Source organism: Sesamum indicum, linkage group LG3 (assembly GCF_026168435.1).
Source record: "Sesamum indicum cultivar Baizhima isolate 11 linkage group LG3, ASM2616843v1, whole genome shotgun sequence".
NCBI lineage: Eukaryota > Viridiplantae > Streptophyta > Magnoliopsida > Lamiales > Pedaliaceae > Sesamum > Sesamum indicum.
The window spans coordinates 30,575,825-30,590,684 of record NC_142659.1 but is presented as its reverse complement, the minus strand read 5'-3'; the positions used below and the strand labels follow the sequence as shown (position 1 = coordinate 30,590,684).

Sequence of the window (14,860 nt, the reverse complement as noted above, 5' to 3'; positions counted from 1 at the left end):
CAGTCCATATTTCTCCATCTTAGACAATGTTTCTAAACCCTCATCTACAAAACCTCCATGGCATCCCAGGTAACAGCATTCCTTTCAGGCATATGATCAAACACCTTGCGCGAACTTACTATATCCTGACATTTACCGTACATATCAACTGATGCTGTTCCCACCATCACGTCACATTCTACTCCCGACTTCACAATTTTCGAATGCAACACCTTCCCGAACCTGAGCAAGGAAAGGGAAGCATAGGCATTGACTACTAACGGGACCGCACCGATTACAATGCTTCCACTCTCCGGTTGCGAGTGTATATCAAAATTGCAGCTTTGGGTTTTTTCTGAGAAATGCAGTCTTTTATGGAGTAAGACCAATTTGCCGATGTATTTTTGGTTCTTCTTGACAGTGTTTGAACTTTTCTATAATTTTCCCTCTTTCCTCTTTGTGGTTTATTCTTCTGCATGCTCAAGTAAACCCATTGAGCTGTTTTTTAGGGTTTTCTGTCATACCCCATGAATCAATGGAGAAGGAGTGGCCCTTATCTTGCAGAAATGCAAAACAATCAAATAATTGAAACAGAGGCATCTTGAAATACTCATCAATGGCTTAAAAGATAGCAACTTTTTAGCAACCAAACTCATATCACTACCCTCAGATTTCATTTCTCTCGACTATGCAAACAAAGTTTTACAAGTTTTACTAGACCCCAATCTCATTTGTTACAATACTTTGATCAAGTGCTCAATTGGGAAGTCCCATAAAATTGCAACCTTTGTTTACAACAGAATGCGCGAGGCGGACGTTTCGGCGAACAGTTTCACTTTCACATTTTTGCTTAGTTGTTTTGAGTCCTTTCGTAAATTTGAATGCGGCGAAATGGTGCATGCTAATGTTTTGAAGATTTGGTTTGGGCCTAGTATGTTTGTTATGAACATCTTTCTGGATTTCTATGCTAAATGTGGGGAGAATTTGGACGTCGTCAGGAAGCTGTTTGAGGAAATTCCCGAGAGAGATGTTGTTTGGTGGGACACGATGATCAGGACATACATGAGCGGTGGGGAGATAAATTCCGCAATTAGGTTGTTTGAGTCCATGCCAGAAAGGAACTTGGCGACCTGGAATTCCGTTGTTTCCGGGCTTGTGAAAGGAAAAAGAATATGGAATTGGCTAATAAGGTGGTTCAGCGGATGCCGGAGAGGAACAGCGTTTTATGGAATGCCATGATATCAGGGTATATTAAGTTGGGCGACTTGAAAAGCACCAAGGCTATTTCTGGTGAGATGCCGCGGAGGAGTGTGGTTTCTTGGACCATGATGGTTTCGGGTTATGCGATGCGCGGTGATATTGAATCAGCAAGGAGGATATTCAGTCAGATGCCAATAAAAAATGTTGTCTTATGGATGCAATGATTGCCGGCAGTGTGAACAGCCACATGTTCGATGAAGCTCTTTCTGTGTTTCATCATATGCTAGTTGATGGAAAATGTAAACCTGATCATACTACTTTGATCAGCGTTCTCTCTGCCTGCACGCACTTGAATTCACTTGAGCATGGGAAATGGATAGAGTCATACATTATGAAGAACCAGTTTGAGTTGTCAATTCCACTGGGCAACGCTTTGATAGATATGTTTGCAAAATGTGGAGATCTTCAAAATGCGGAAATTATCTTCAAGAAGATGTTGACAAGATGTATAATCACTTGGACCTCAATGTTGGCTGCTAATGGCAGTGCGCAGAAGCCGTAAACCTCTTTAATACCATGCGTTCCGAAGGACTAAAACCAGAAGATGTTATCTTTATCGAAGTTCTCTCAACCTGTGCTCATGGGGCCTGGTGGAAGAAGGGGAAAGGGTATTTAACGAAATGGTTCATGACTTTGGCATTAAACCACGGATCACTACAACTGCATGGTTGATATTCTTGGTCGACCAGGAAAAATAGAGGAAGCCATCAGGTTCACAGAAACTATGCATTTAGAACCTAACGCTATCGTTTGGGCCATTTTAATATCCGCATGTAAGATCCATGAAAAAGGAACTTGTTGGAGTCCTTGATCAGAAAGATCTTGGATCAAGAACCTAACAATTCCAGTTATCTGAAATTGATTCAAACCTAAGTTCGTCAGCTGGACAATGACAAGATTTGTTGAACTTCCAGGTAGCCAGTCAAGATCAAGGAACGAAAAGAATACCAGGGTGCAGCTCTATCCAAGTCAGAGAAAGTGTGCACAGATTCCTTGCAAAAGACACCGCCACCCACAAAGAGGGGAGGTCTATAGAGCTTTACGTAGTTTATATACATTTGAAACCAATACATGATATTATCATAGAATTGCCTTGATGTACTTGAAATTATGAGAAGTTCTTCCTTTTTCTTTGTAATTTGACCAAAGAAAAATGGTATAGGGGGAAAAAATATTTCCTAATCGAAATATTTAAATAAAAAGAACATTTTGCCTAACATTTGCTATTTTAGGATGAATTTGATCACCTCCTCTGTAATAATTCGAACTGTTGTGGGCGGGGATTAATGCATTAATTAGTACAGCGGTAAAAACGCTAAAAGAATGTTGGGCGGTGCAACAAAAGCTCTACAAGCAAGGATTACTACCGAAATCGCCAAAAACCAAACAGCAATTAATTGCTGGAAAATCAATGTATGGTTTTCAAGTATGGATCAGAACCATTATAACTTCTCCAGAACTCAAACATTACTCAGTAACTTCAAACTACCTTTAGACATAAATACATTCGCACAAATGTCTCAGCATGCACAGGCACACTCACTCACACAATACACAGTATATGTTTAGAGAGAGAAAAGTTAGTGACAGAAGCAACTGCATTTGGTGAGAAGAAGACAGAGTTTGCATTACCCCATAATATGCAGATAAGGACGTATCTGCTACATTTACTGCAAAAGCAAACTTGGTTTCTTCTGTTTCCTTTTCCCTATATAAATCACCCTCCACTCCACCCTTCCCTTGCTTCTTCTTCATCAGAACATTTCCATTTTCTTGAAAATAGTATTAGTTCTACATCCTTTCTTTCTGTCTGTCACTACTTGGAAAATGGGTAACGGAGACGCCTTGCATTTGACGTTTGGGATTATTGGTATTAATACGTCGATCGTGTTCACAATTATGTGCCATATATATATGTATATGTATAATTAATGTTCTTGATCATTCCTTACATGCATTTTCCTTTCATGTGGTATTGTTTACTATCATGTATATGGATCATCAGCTAATCAAGGGATGTATTGTTTGTTTCTGTTTTACACCAGGAAATGCTACTGGTTTGTTTCTGTTCCTATCTCCAACGTAAGCATTAACAATTTTTTAATAGCTAGCTAATTTTGAATATATTCTCATGATAATGCTAAACATCTTTCGAATTACAGCGTTACGTTTAAGAGGATCATTGCGAAGAGATCTACTGAACAATTCTCCGGCATACCTTATGTCATGACATTGCTCAATTGCTTGCTCGCCGCCTGGTAATTATATCTTTCTTGAAAATCCAAAGCCTCAAGACTATTTCGAATCTTGTTAACATCAAAATTATACTCAAAAAATTTCAGGGTTCTTTTTATTTCTTAGTTTGGTAGTAACATTCTTGGTTTGATTGTTATGAACTAATGATATGAATGCATGCAGGTATGGTCTGCCTTTTATCACAACAAACAACTATTTAGTGTCTGCTATAAATGGAGTTGGTGCATTGATTGAGTCAATTTATGTACTGATTTTCCTCATATTTGCACCTAAGAAGGAGAAGGCCAAGATTCTTGGTCTTCTTGTCTGCATTCTTACACTATTCTCAGCTGTTGTCTTAGTTTCTCTTTTTGCCTTACACAAAGAGAAGCAAAGAAAGTTGGTTTGTGGTTTTGCTTCCACAATATTCTCCATCATAATGTATGCTTCTCCTTTATCAGTCATGGTAAGATCCTTTCTTACATAGATTACCAGTTAATTAACTTATAAACAACTTTTCATGCAATTTTTGTGAATTCGACACTTCATTTTATGAAATTGTTGCGTTTATGTGCAGAGGGTGGTGATCAAGACCAAGAGCGTTGAGTACATGCCCTTCTTATTATCATTGTTTGTGTTCCTCTGTGGTTGTTGTTGGTTGGTATATGGATTAATCGGGAAGGACATTTTTCTAATTGTAAGTTGTAGCTGCTCAAATTCGATCAAACTTGATCTGCGTTGTATTCTGCATGAAATTACTTGAGAGATTTCTTACAATCTTGCAGGTGCCTAATGGATTTGGGACTGTACTAGGAACAATGCAGCTAATTTTATACACCATTTACTACAAAAATGAAGGTGAAGCCAAGAAACCAACCATGGATGGATCCCTGGAAATGGGACTGAACAATCCTTATCAGCTTGAGAAGCAACCTAATTGTTCATAATTGAATTTCTGAAGTCTCGCCTCTTATGCAAGAAAACCTACTTTTATTTTATTTAATTTCTCTTCCCTTTTTTCTTTTTTTGGTGTAAATTGTAACTGTATCTGTTTCTAACTTACGTTTCCAGTTTTTATTAGTATGTATTTTTCTATAGAAGCAAATGAATATGTCTATTAATAATGTTCAAACAGTATATGATCTTTGTTTCTGGGACATTTTTATGGTCTAAATGCATAATGGGCCCATATTGACTTGACTGGGCCACCAAGTCCTTGCACTGAAAATCTGAGGCCCAAGTTCATTCTCAAACGCCCAACTTGATGATAACAGGACCATAAATCAGGCCCTATTTCCATTCAAACTGGGCTGATTAGAACTTCTTCAGCATCTGAATGAATCAAGAATTTCCTTCAAATGAAATTGAATTTCCAAACAATCAACAGTAATTTGCAACAAGTCAGCACATTCATAAGGCTGAATTTTCCAAAAGCTCGGTCGTGCGGGCATCTCGTTGGAGTGGAGAAAACTGTTGAGTATTATGTGTGCAGGTCCGTTGAGATGTCATCATTGAACGTCATGATGGAGGTTTCGTGACCGTTAACAGAACTAATGATCAAGGTCCGAAAACCAGCTGCTTCAAAGAAGTGAAGGGTGAACTGAGCCCATGAGCTTGTGTGTCTTTCCATAATGTCAGCCCTGAGGCAACAATAGTACTTAGTTAAAGTTCTTGCATAGTTGAATGTGTGAGATGAGTAGAGGAATGCATTGATGGAAACTTATTCAACAAACCTATCCAGGCAAGAAAGCCGAGGGTTGAAGCCAAGAAGAACTCCCTGCTGATGCTCTTGAAGCTGAAGCAGCAGCAGATTATAAGTTAACCACAGAAAGATTGTTGCAATTATAAGGCTACATGTGCCGTTACAGAAATATTACCAATACATGCATATAAGGTTCCCCCATCCATAGAAGAGGGATCCCCAACACGAACCAGTGAACCTGCACGTAGATTATAGTTAACTCTTGCTTTGTCACACTCAGTTTGAAGAATTGCAAAGAAGAGTTAACTAATATACCACATAAAATCCCGAATGAATAGTGCACGTGGGATCATAAGTCCATTGCCAATCATAGCCAGCAACATTGAGACAGCTGATAATCCTTTGATGTTGTCTGGATTCATAAGATTTGTCCACTGAAAAGAAAGAAAATTTGTCGTGATTTAAAAGAAACTTTTGACCACCACCAAGAAGACTAATAGATCTAAAAAGAAGAAGGAAGATAACCATTTGTGCAACAGCCATCCACATGAAAAGAAGAGTGGCCGTCCACCCGGATACCAACCCAAGAAATTTGACGCCTTTCTCAGACAACTTGCCCATGCGACCCTGGAAAAATTAAAATGCATAATCAGAATATTTTCAATTTTCGATCAATATCTGTCACAAATCTAGCATCTGGTAATGCCATACTAACCATAAGAACAGCAAACACTGCAGTAACAAAGGCGATGACCCCAGGCAAAACAGTATTTGGGACATAGGGGATGAAAGTTGACCACATGACCTGCACAAACCATTGACAGAGACCATCAAGAGGATTAGACTTAATAGTATGTTACCAGATAATTGATGTATTTTCTCTCAATCAAACAGATTTTTACTTGTGGGAGTGTGGCAAGACCAGCTATTGTAATAAAGTCTTCCCAAAAGTGCCAGATTTTTGGGTTGAGCAAATTGAAATACTTCATAAAATTCAAAATGAGACCAGAAGCGACCACTATCGAAGTGACAATAAAATGAGGGAGAGGCATAGCTTCACCCATTGCCAGCTGCAATATCACCACATACGTGGATATCACTCCTAATGTCTGCACCACCACTGCTTCGGTCTCCATCTTTTTAATGAAGTATGAGACAAGAGAAAGATTCCCAAGCAATCCAGTAAGCATACCCTATATATACAAGGGATAACTATAACACCACTTAGAAACTATTTCAACTGATCCGAATCTTAAAGCCATAAGGAACAAATATTTCAGTACCAGCCAAGGAACTGCCAGAAGTGCATATTTATTCCCAGCCAGAAGATTCTGAGTGTTGAGTACAATCTGAGGCAGTTGCAATAACAGAAATGGTAGATTTGCAGCTCCTGCAAACTTTGCTGTCATTGAATTCCATTGCTCATAGCTCTTGTTTTTTTCCGGTTGCACTGGTTCCTTCATTGTATTTTACTTATTAGTCAGTGACATAAACAGGAAGAGAAGTGTCGAATCCTTTAGAGGAGAATTAATCTGGATGTCATAGTATAGAAGTTAAAGAACGAAGGAATCTATTACACCATATTGAGTTTAAATTTGGATATCAAGTACCTGACTAATAGGATGTCCGTCTTCTGATCTAAAAGAAGAAATTGCTGTGAGCCTATAAGAACAGACTGACTGGCCAGAGAAGACCACCTCCTTCAGGTGAAGTTTATTGCTGATGCCATGTCGAAGGTGTGTTCCAAAACAGGAGACTGATTCTAAATTTCGTGGATCAGAATTGGAAGAAAGTCTACTTGAAGGTTGGAATCTGTGCAACGGTAACTTATTCGAAAGCACTAATGTACTTGCCATTGATCAACTCACAAACTGAAGAAATCACAATACACTAACGGTGGTGTTCAAGACTTGATAACCATAAGACCTAATCACCTTACACTTGTGGTGGCTGAAAGAGGGTGTGCCAGCACATGTAGGCTATTACCTATTCACAGATCAGAAGAAAATTAAGAACATTATTCCTGTATGAGAAAATGGTATTTCCATATATAGTGACTTCTGAAATGTTACATAGTCCAGGATACACAAGCTCTGATGGTTCTTGAAATATAAGGGAAAATGCTGCATCTTGACGCCAAGTGAATTTCACAGAAAACATGTTCAATTATGACTCCAAGAAGTGCATATGAACTCTCAAATATTGTGAATATGGTCCTCTTGAACATCATATCTAGCGCAAGTGTATGAGCATCATCATCTAAAACAACAAAAGCCAAAAATGAAAATATAGCAAAGAGGATTAACTTTAGGGACAAACTAAACAACCTCAACACCAATCAATAGAAAAAGCACATTATGGTAATAACACTTTCTTCACAAGTTCTTGCCAAACTGTAGAAATGGATGTTTGAAGCTAGTCATAGCCTCGTCCATATATCAACTTTTAAAAATCAATCACCCCAATAATCAAGAACCCATCTTCACAATGTCTGTATTATAATACTAACCAAAAGGCAACAAAAGCACCCAAAACACTCAATCAAATTTTCAAGAATTACAACAGTTCTTGTGGGCATTTGAACAAGCAGGCGAATAAATCGACCATGAAACAATCACAAATCAAAAGAGCAACTCACCAATATACAAAGCAACAAGAGAATGAACGAGCACTGCACACTGTTGACATATGTAAATACCGACGCCCCGAATTCTTGAATTCATACAATTAGCACAGTTGTGTGCGTGCGTGTGTGTGTGTGTGTGAAGTGGGGTGATTGAGTTTTCTTTCTAGATATTGTAAATAGGATCCGATGGTGATGGGAGATGGCATGTGGGCTGTGTACCGTATTAATTTGGGAGGGAACAAACGGTCTACCTATGCAAAAGGTAGTTTGTACTTTTTCCATTACACTGGGAAAATATCTCCTGGGGATTCACGTTATTTATTTATTTTTATTTTTTGGAGGAAGTAACAAACTTAATATAGAGAGAGTGAGATTCAAGATATTTATGGGACTTTTCTTTTGACTTTGGGAAAAATCCAATCACAAATTAAATTTTTTGATCGGATATGAATTAATTATACAAGTACAATATATTTAATTATAAATAATGTATAATTTAAAAAAATAATCAATAATATACTTGTTGAATAAACTTAATTTAGATAAGACTTTTTCTGACTTTATTTATTCTTAACTGCATTTTGGCACTTTTATAGATTTCATTCTTTTAGGTCTATGGGGGTCAATTTAATTTTACATGGTATATTTTTTTATAAGGTTAGATCCATTAAATTCAAACTTAAAAACTAATTCAGACATTGATAGTTTCAAATTTAACTAATATATTTAAAGAAAACATAATAAATAAGAAACTAGGTACTGTAGAAATAGATTATATACCCATGTGCCTATGATCATGAACTCACAGCCTTTTTGGTTGTGAGGTGTAAATCTTACCGTTCGAACAAAATCTCATTGCTAATTTTTCATGGTATATAAACCCTATTCTCAATATTATGGAATCAATGAACACCATACAATAATTGTAAACGTGGCTTTTTTAATTTATTTTTATATTATTATATTCAAAAGAAATTGAGAACATTAGACAAATGATAACTGTTAGAAAGATAATGGTTAATTCCTCAGAGTTGGTACATAATTATAACAACTCCAATGTTCTTTATTTCATGGTCACATTTTTTTTAATTATTTGCAGCAAATTCTTTTCAATAATCCATTTACAAGTTGGAAGCATTCATGCTTTCAGGACTTGTACTCTGCATGATGATGATGATAAGCATGGTTAAGACCAGGATTTGAGGAGGATTCTCCACCCTCAACATCATCAGTTGCAGTGATTTCTCCAGTTTTTGCATGCATGAGTTTTTCTTCCACCTGCTTCTCCTTCTTGGTGGTCTCTTCTTCAAAATGCTTATCTTCTTCTATGGATAGGATCACAGCCTGTGGTCCAAAAGGGCCCTTTACAATATCCTCCTTCACCTTGAGATGTTCATCGGCACGTATGATATCTGTTTCTTGCACCGACTTCTTTTTCCACCTCTTGATCAAGAACCAGAAAGCAAACAAGCAGACGCCGAAGAAGAAAATACAACCGAGCGATATAAACACGACTATAACGACAGTCGGGCCATTGTCAGTAGATGATGGTGAACTAATGGGGTCAGACATTTTGGAGTCTCTAAGAATCTGATTATCAGTTTGAGATTGTTTTGAATGTTGATGAAGAACCATTTTCGGGCTCCTTATATTCTATCATGATTCATGTTGCTTAGTAGTATTCTTGCAAGAATTGAGAAACTTGACTCCCATGTTAAGGTTTGTCTCTTGTGTTGATTGCAGTAGAAAACACTCCTTTATTGCCTTGTTCATTGGGTGAACTCAGTATTAGGTGCTTCTTACACAAATATTCTGTTTTGAAATTTCTATTCAAATGATACTGTAATTAAACTTCATCATCTAGAATCTTTCTCCTGCTTTTCTAGTGGCAAGTTGAAGTTTTTTCTCTTCTTGCATTATTACAGCATATCCAATCTGCTAATATTTACTACTTCAGAAGTATTCCATACTTCTTTAATACATTAAGGCCTGTAATATTTCCAAAAAAAATCGCAAGAAACAGAAGCAAATTTATTGACTCTGGATTTCTAGGTAAAACTTTTTATGTGTTCTTGCTCCTGCATTCATGTCACTGAGTAGGTTATCAGTCCAACAGTTTGCTCCTGAACGAAGACATTACATAGAATGTTCTGTCAATTGAAACATGCATTTGTAAGTCGAATCCACGATCAATATAATGCTTGTTTAAATGTGATTACAGCTAAAGAAACAGAAAATGTGTTGCCTTCGGCTGACTTAAGTTCGAGAAACTATGAATCAGTTGAGAGCAGACATGAAAAGGTCTCTGAGTTTGGGTGATCAGTCATAAATGGGAGGATGAGTTGTGTTTGGCAATCTCCGGCCACGTACAAATGAACTGAACAAATGCAGAGCCCTTGACGGCTGTGCATAGGGTACCATATGAGCAGCACCTCTAACCGTTGCAAAAGTTAACAAGTTCCCATACTCAGTTGCCCAACCTCCCACCTGTTACTCCACAAATAACAGAAACTTAATACTATATCATGGTTGAGGTGTAAATGGATATCTGTTAATAGTATAGCCCATGTTAAGAACTATATCAAATGAGTACCTGTCCTTTATGGAACCAAGCTCCATATGGGACTGTAATCTTGAAGTTCAGATCGTGGGCTAGTTCCCGTACAAGTGTCCGGGAACCAAGTAATGGTACAACTGAATCTTGATCCCCACTGAAATTGCAGAATTTAAAGTTAGTGTCACTTTTGTGATGGTAGTAGAAGGGGAAGCAGTTTTGCCGTACTTTTAACAGAATAATTCACCTGAAAATCCAAACTGGAATGTGATTTTGGACAATTCTTTTGAGCAATGGAAGCATGTCGATGTTTCCATCTGTCTCACTATAATTTAGGACACTGCACATAGAATTTGTGGAACCATAATCAGTCAGTTCATATTTACAGAAAATTCGTGTCGTTTGAGCATATATAACGGATTCTTTTCTCCTGCGTTCTTAAATCTATACTATCCTGACAAAAATTGAAGAAACAGCTTCGACCCAGTATAATTTCTCTCATTATCTCCCAAGGAAGTTAAGGACTTGCCTGCTGCACATAGTCCAGCGATATGGTAGATTTGTCCTATTTGCATGGAGAGCCTTCTGAACCTCAGGAAGGTTGAAGTAAAACCGCCTCTCATAGCTCATGCACACATCTATGCCAACGCTGATCTTCGTAGCCTGCAATGCAAAAGTGCAACATTCATCCATTATAGTTTTCACCCACGTGAATAAAAAGATTGACCAAGTACAGGATAACAATACCATCTTTCTGAGTCGCAGCTCTTGCTCGACTATTGATGGATAGCATACATCAAGAATCACATCATAGTTGTTTATGTAATCACCAACGATCTCATTTGCCTGAGATATGGCATCGTTACAGGATTGAGACACATTGTGTGGACTAGCAAATGCATAATCATCAAAATCACAATCGTTCATAATGGCAAGAAAATTTTCATCAGAGATCATCCCATGCGACCAGAAGAACTCGTATGTTGCTGGGACATCACGGTCAAGTCTCAGAAGTGGGTTGCCGATCTGACCAGATAACACCATTTATAAGGCCAAGAAATTGCAACCGCAATGATTCAGTGCAAAATGTGACAGATTACCTTGCAGAATTAAAAACACAACCAGACAGTATATAAAACGTTCAGATGCTCAGCTTGGATGCGTATTTTACTTACTGCAACTCCTTTAATCTTGAACTTGAGATCTGTAGAATGTTCATTGTGGTCCAAAAGAGCAACAGCTAACTGTGGAATGTAGTGCCCTATGTAGAAAACACAAATCAATTATCATTAGTCAAGAGATCAGATGCTCAAAGGGAGAGTAGAGGAAGAAATTTACAAGATTCTTCTTTCTTTTTCCTTTTCCTTGTCTACACAGATTTTTATATGTTTACAGGTAATCTCAACCTAAATTCCCTTACCTGCATAACTTTCTCCAGTCAGGAACAGGTCTCTGGTTCTGAAAGTTGGAAATTTCTTGTACCATTCCATCATGAATATATGCATATCGATTGCTGCCATAAAATAAGAAATCAGACTTGAATTGCCTTAACTTACTTTATACTTGGTGAAGAAGCCCAAAGAAAAAGTCTAGTTCTAAGGTCAACGATACAGTTTCAAATTCAGACGATCGATGCTCAACCCAATAATTCATATCATAAATTTGCTGCCATTTCTCATTACTAACCACATTAAGATACAGTTTCATATTCAGAAGTTGGAATAGCTTCATTACCTGTGGATGCATCGCCACAGGTGTAGTCTGAGCTTGTGTTTGAATAGGACCATCCTACACCAGATGGGGATTCAACAAACAGAAGATTTGATGCTACAAAGATGAAGAAAGAGGTGTAAGCAAACAGAGATTACTTAGGGAAAACACAGTAAACTTCTCCAAAAGTAAAATATATAAACTACTATTGTTTGGACATATTTTGAGACGGAAAAAGATGATATTCGACAAATCTACCTTTATTCCAAGATTTTGAATTTATTCGGAGGCCTCGCCCGTCACCTTTGGGAAAGAAAGGACCTAATTCGGTGAATGCACCTCCTCCAATTGATGAGCAACCTGGGCCTGAATATACACAAGATAAACAGGAATGCTCTATAAGTATCTCAAGAAGTATTTCACCTAATATCTGCTGCACAACACAAATAAATTATATGATCAGAGTGACATCTCAACAGGCACCTATTTACTTATTTAAGCACAGAACTTAGAAAATCATTGCTATTTCCACGGAATGAGCATTTCTTTCAGTATTTTTTATCACTGACAGAAACTAAACCTTTAGGCTTTAGTGCTTTCTTTTTTCAATCTGTGGTTCAAAATCGTGTGAATTAGTACAAAAACTTAGTAAACATCCCAAGATTTCTTGTCCAAATTCAGACAATGCTTTCCATTCCCAGGAAAAGCTAGAAAACAAAGACATAACTTGCAAGTATCAAATCAGTGACCTATTCAAACAAGCACCAAACTGTGCATTCAAGAAACAAACAGAAGTAAGAAAATGTTGAAAGAAAGGGGTAAAAAACAATATTTTTATCAAACATATATGAAGAAGTGAACAGAAGCAGGAGGCCAAGAAAAAAAACAACTTTCATATTTGCATCCAAACAGAATAGAATAAGCAATTCTATCCACTAAAATGACATTGAAAGAATAGTCCAATTCCCTGTCTCCCTAAAATTGTTAACATCAATATATATATATATATATATATATATATATCTACATTGAAAATCCAGTTTGTCTACATTCGTTTACTGACAAGACACTAACTAAACTAAAAGATGAGGGGTAAATTTTACCTCCATTAAGCCATAAAGTGAGAGGCTTGTGATCAGGGTCTTCCACAGCCTCCACAAAGTAGTAAAACAAACTCCTTCCGTTCTTCACATCCACATCCACATACCCTGCAAACTGCCTAAACTTTACCACCGGTTGACCAGGCAATCTCACCACCAGATCCTTCTCCGGGAAGCCATAACCACCTCCAAACGCCAAACCCACCACCACCACTGCCACGGCGTAATTCCACCTCAATCCCATCTCAGAAAAACTCATCAAGAAACAGCCCTTTTCAGAAAAGATGCCAACTTTAAGGGCTGCCCTGTGTAGGAAGAAAGACTAATATACACTAATATATAGATACAAGCGAGAAAAAGCAAGTTCTAACGTAAAAGATCTGTAGGTGTGAATAAAGAATTCTGTTAGGAAAAAGCACATGAATTCTGGGATTGCTTTACCAAAAAAAGAATACCCCTAGGCCTGAGGATCTTCAAAGTAATGACATTTTTCTAATACAAACACGCAGGGTGTGTGTGTGTGTGTTTATGTGACTGACTGAATTATTATGTAAAGTATGAGCAAGTAGGGAATGCTGCTGCAGCTTCTACTTCTTGTGCTGAGGACATTATTTTAAGCTAAGAAATGGCAGCTTTAATGGCTTTTTCTACCTTATCCTTTTTATATCAAAAGTTTGTTGTAGAAAGAGAGTAAATGATCAGAGAGAGACGTTGGGAAGCAGCAGTAAGTAGTAGTAGTGTGTGTTGTGTGTGTAAACACTGAGTGAGCTGAGAAGGGTCTACTCTACTCATCTTCACTTCCTAATGTTTAAAAGTTCTCTCCTTCAAAATGCAGATCTCCTTAGGAATCCCATATGGATCCTTTGGTCAAAATAAGCAAACATGTGACTTGTTTGTGAGAATTCCTCATTTTTGTTATCTGGTGATGATTAACTTTTTCTACAGTTTGAAATTACCTTAAAAGAATCGTCTTTGTATTAGATTGCCTTGATAACAAATCCAAATCATATCAGATTAATTTAGAATCTAATGTAATTCCTAACAAGAAATTGGGAAAATTCTTTTTAAAGTTAGGTTTGACTCAATTAACCACATTATATGTGTAATAGACCGCTCTCTCTCCCGAAATCGTGTATTTAATTGTATAATAAATAATACTTGTTATATAGTTAATTTAAATCTGATCAGATTTAGACTAAAATTTTCTAAAAAATTGTGCCATAAATCCCATTTACAACAATTGTAGCTCAAGTGTCATAAAATTAGGGGAATTCTAAATCGGATATTTGATTAGAAATGAATTAATTATATGATAAACGTATCTCAAAAAAAATATCCAATTACATAATATGTATATTTTATTTGTTATATAATAAATATATTTAAAGAAAGTGACCAACCACATCACACATATTATATATATTATATGATGGGTTTTGGTTGGACCAAACATATCCATATTAGAATGTTGAATAATTTGATTAGATGAGCGTTGCATGTGCTGAGTGGAGGTCTGTTGAGAATCCCTTCAACCAATAATAATGAGAATGAATGAGCAGTCAAAAAAGTCAAGAGAAAGAGAAGGAAAAAGGTATCTTCTTAGTTCTTTCTTTCCGCTGGACAACGACAACAACGTTAGCTTTTATCTTTCTCCAAAAAATAAATAGAATATTTATAGAACTACTTGAGCCCAT

General features: G+C 37.0%; 4 protein-coding genes and 1 pseudogene across 6 annotated transcripts; 2 read left to right on the top strand and 3 right to left on the bottom strand.

The window, feature by feature from the left end:
• Positions 1-26: 26 nt before the first annotated feature.
• Positions 27-2,456, top strand: LOC148788887 (pentatricopeptide repeat-containing protein At2g22410, mitochondrial-like; annotated as a pseudogene).
• A 148-nt stretch (positions 2,457-2,604) lies between these two features.
• LOC105159417 (bidirectional sugar transporter SWEET1) lies at positions 2,605-4,579 on the top strand. Its single transcript, XM_011076476.3, has 6 exons — positions 2,605-3,109; positions 3,285-3,321; positions 3,402-3,497; positions 3,658-3,940; positions 4,052-4,171; positions 4,260-4,579. The coding sequence occupies exons 1-6, from the start codon at positions 3,067-3,069 to the stop codon at positions 4,419-4,421; spliced, it is 741 nt and encodes a 246-aa protein (XP_011074778.1). The 5' UTR covers positions 2,605-3,066; the 3' UTR covers positions 4,422-4,579.
• A 228-nt stretch (positions 4,580-4,807) lies between these two features.
• Positions 4,808-8,033, bottom strand: LOC105159416 (maltose excess protein 1-like, chloroplastic). 2 transcript variants are annotated; one of them, XM_088878526.1, is made up of 11 exons: positions 7,815-8,033; positions 7,249-7,435; positions 6,787-7,162; positions 6,460-6,633; positions 6,079-6,369; positions 5,892-5,981; positions 5,702-5,803; positions 5,492-5,610; positions 5,352-5,414; positions 5,208-5,269; positions 4,808-5,114 (listed from the first exon to the last, which is right to left on the bottom strand). In XM_088878526.1, the coding sequence occupies exons 3-11, from the start codon at positions 7,030-7,032 to the stop codon at positions 5,032-5,034; spliced, it is 1,230 nt and encodes a 409-aa protein (XP_088734652.1). In that variant the 5' UTR covers positions 7,033-7,162; positions 7,249-7,435; positions 7,815-8,033; the 3' UTR covers positions 4,808-5,031. The 2 variants fall into 2 exon arrangements, with proteins under 2 accessions (XP_088734652.1, XP_011074777.1); XM_011076475.3 differs by lacking the exon at positions 7,249-7,435 and having other exon boundaries at positions 7,815-8,032.
• Positions 8,034-8,802: 769 nt separating this feature from the next.
• LOC105159602 (protein TRACHEARY ELEMENT DIFFERENTIATION-RELATED 6) lies at positions 8,803-9,821 on the bottom strand. The gene has a single exon (XM_011076716.2). The coding sequence runs from the start codon at positions 9,435-9,437 to the stop codon at positions 8,949-8,951; it is 489 nt and encodes a 162-aa protein (XP_011075018.1). The 5' UTR covers positions 9,438-9,821; the 3' UTR covers positions 8,803-8,948.
• Positions 9,822-9,971: 150 nt separating this feature from the next.
• LOC105159414 (serine carboxypeptidase-like 42) lies at positions 9,972-14,026 on the bottom strand. 2 transcript variants are annotated; one of them, XM_088879206.1, is made up of 10 exons: positions 13,170-14,026; positions 12,325-12,432; positions 12,091-12,183; positions 11,777-11,869; positions 11,532-11,617; positions 11,104-11,202; positions 10,886-11,019; positions 10,604-10,696; positions 10,396-10,513; positions 9,972-10,289 (listed from the first exon to the last, which is right to left on the bottom strand). In XM_088879206.1, the coding sequence occupies exons 1-10, from the start codon at positions 13,423-13,425 to the stop codon at positions 10,122-10,124; spliced, it is 1,248 nt and encodes a 415-aa protein (XP_088735332.1). In that variant the 5' UTR covers positions 13,426-14,026; the 3' UTR covers positions 9,972-10,121. The 2 variants fall into 2 exon arrangements, with proteins under 2 accessions (XP_088735332.1, XP_011074776.1); XM_011076474.3 differs by having other exon boundaries at positions 11,104-11,382; positions 13,170-14,025.
• Positions 14,027-14,860: the final 834 nt, after the last annotated feature.

What these genes read in the sequence shown, in the direction of transcription:
- LOC105159417 (XM_011076476.3), top strand. Translation starts at nt 3,067, where the DNA reads ATGGGTAACGGAGACGCCTTGCATTTGACGTTTGGGATTATTG. An exon ending in TTTGACGTTTGGGATTATTG is followed by an intron (nt 3,110 to 3,284) that starts GTATTAATACGT and finishes GTTTTACACCAG; the next exon opens with GAAATGCTACTGGTTTGTTT. An exon ending in GGAAGGACATTTTTCTAATT is followed by an intron (nt 4,172 to 4,259) that starts GTAAGTTGTAGC and finishes ACAATCTTGCAG; the next exon opens with GTGCCTAATGGATTTGGGAC.
- LOC105159416 (XM_088878526.1), bottom strand. Translation starts at nt 7,032, where the DNA reads ATGGCAAGTACATTAGTGCTTTCGAATAAGTTACCGTTGCACAGATTC. An exon ending in GTCTTGCCACACTCCCACAA is followed by an intron (nt 5,982 to 6,078) that starts GTAAAAATCTGT and finishes TGGTTTGTGCAG; the next exon opens with GTCATGTGGTCAACTTTCAT. An exon ending in CAGTGTTTGCTGTTCTTATG is followed by an intron (nt 5,804 to 5,891) that starts GTTAGTATGGCA and finishes TAATTTTTCCAG; the next exon opens with GGTCGCATGGGCAAGTTGTC.
- LOC105159602 (XM_011076716.2), bottom strand. Translation starts at nt 9,437, where the DNA reads ATGGTTCTTCATCAACATTCAAAACAATCTCAAACTGATAATCAGATT.
- LOC105159414 (XM_011076474.3), bottom strand. Translation starts at nt 13,425, where the DNA reads ATGAGTTTTTCTGAGATGGGATTGAGGTGGAATTACGCCGTGGCAGTG. An exon ending in TTCAAAATCTTGGAATAAAG is followed by an intron (nt 12,184 to 12,324) that starts GTAGATTTGTCG and finishes TCATCTTTGTAG; the next exon opens with CATCAAATCTTCTGTTTGTT. An exon ending in TCAAGATTAAAGGAGTTGCA is followed by an intron (nt 11,383 to 11,531) that starts GTAAGTAAAATA and finishes TTATCTGGTCAG; the next exon opens with ATCGGCAACCCACTTCTGAG.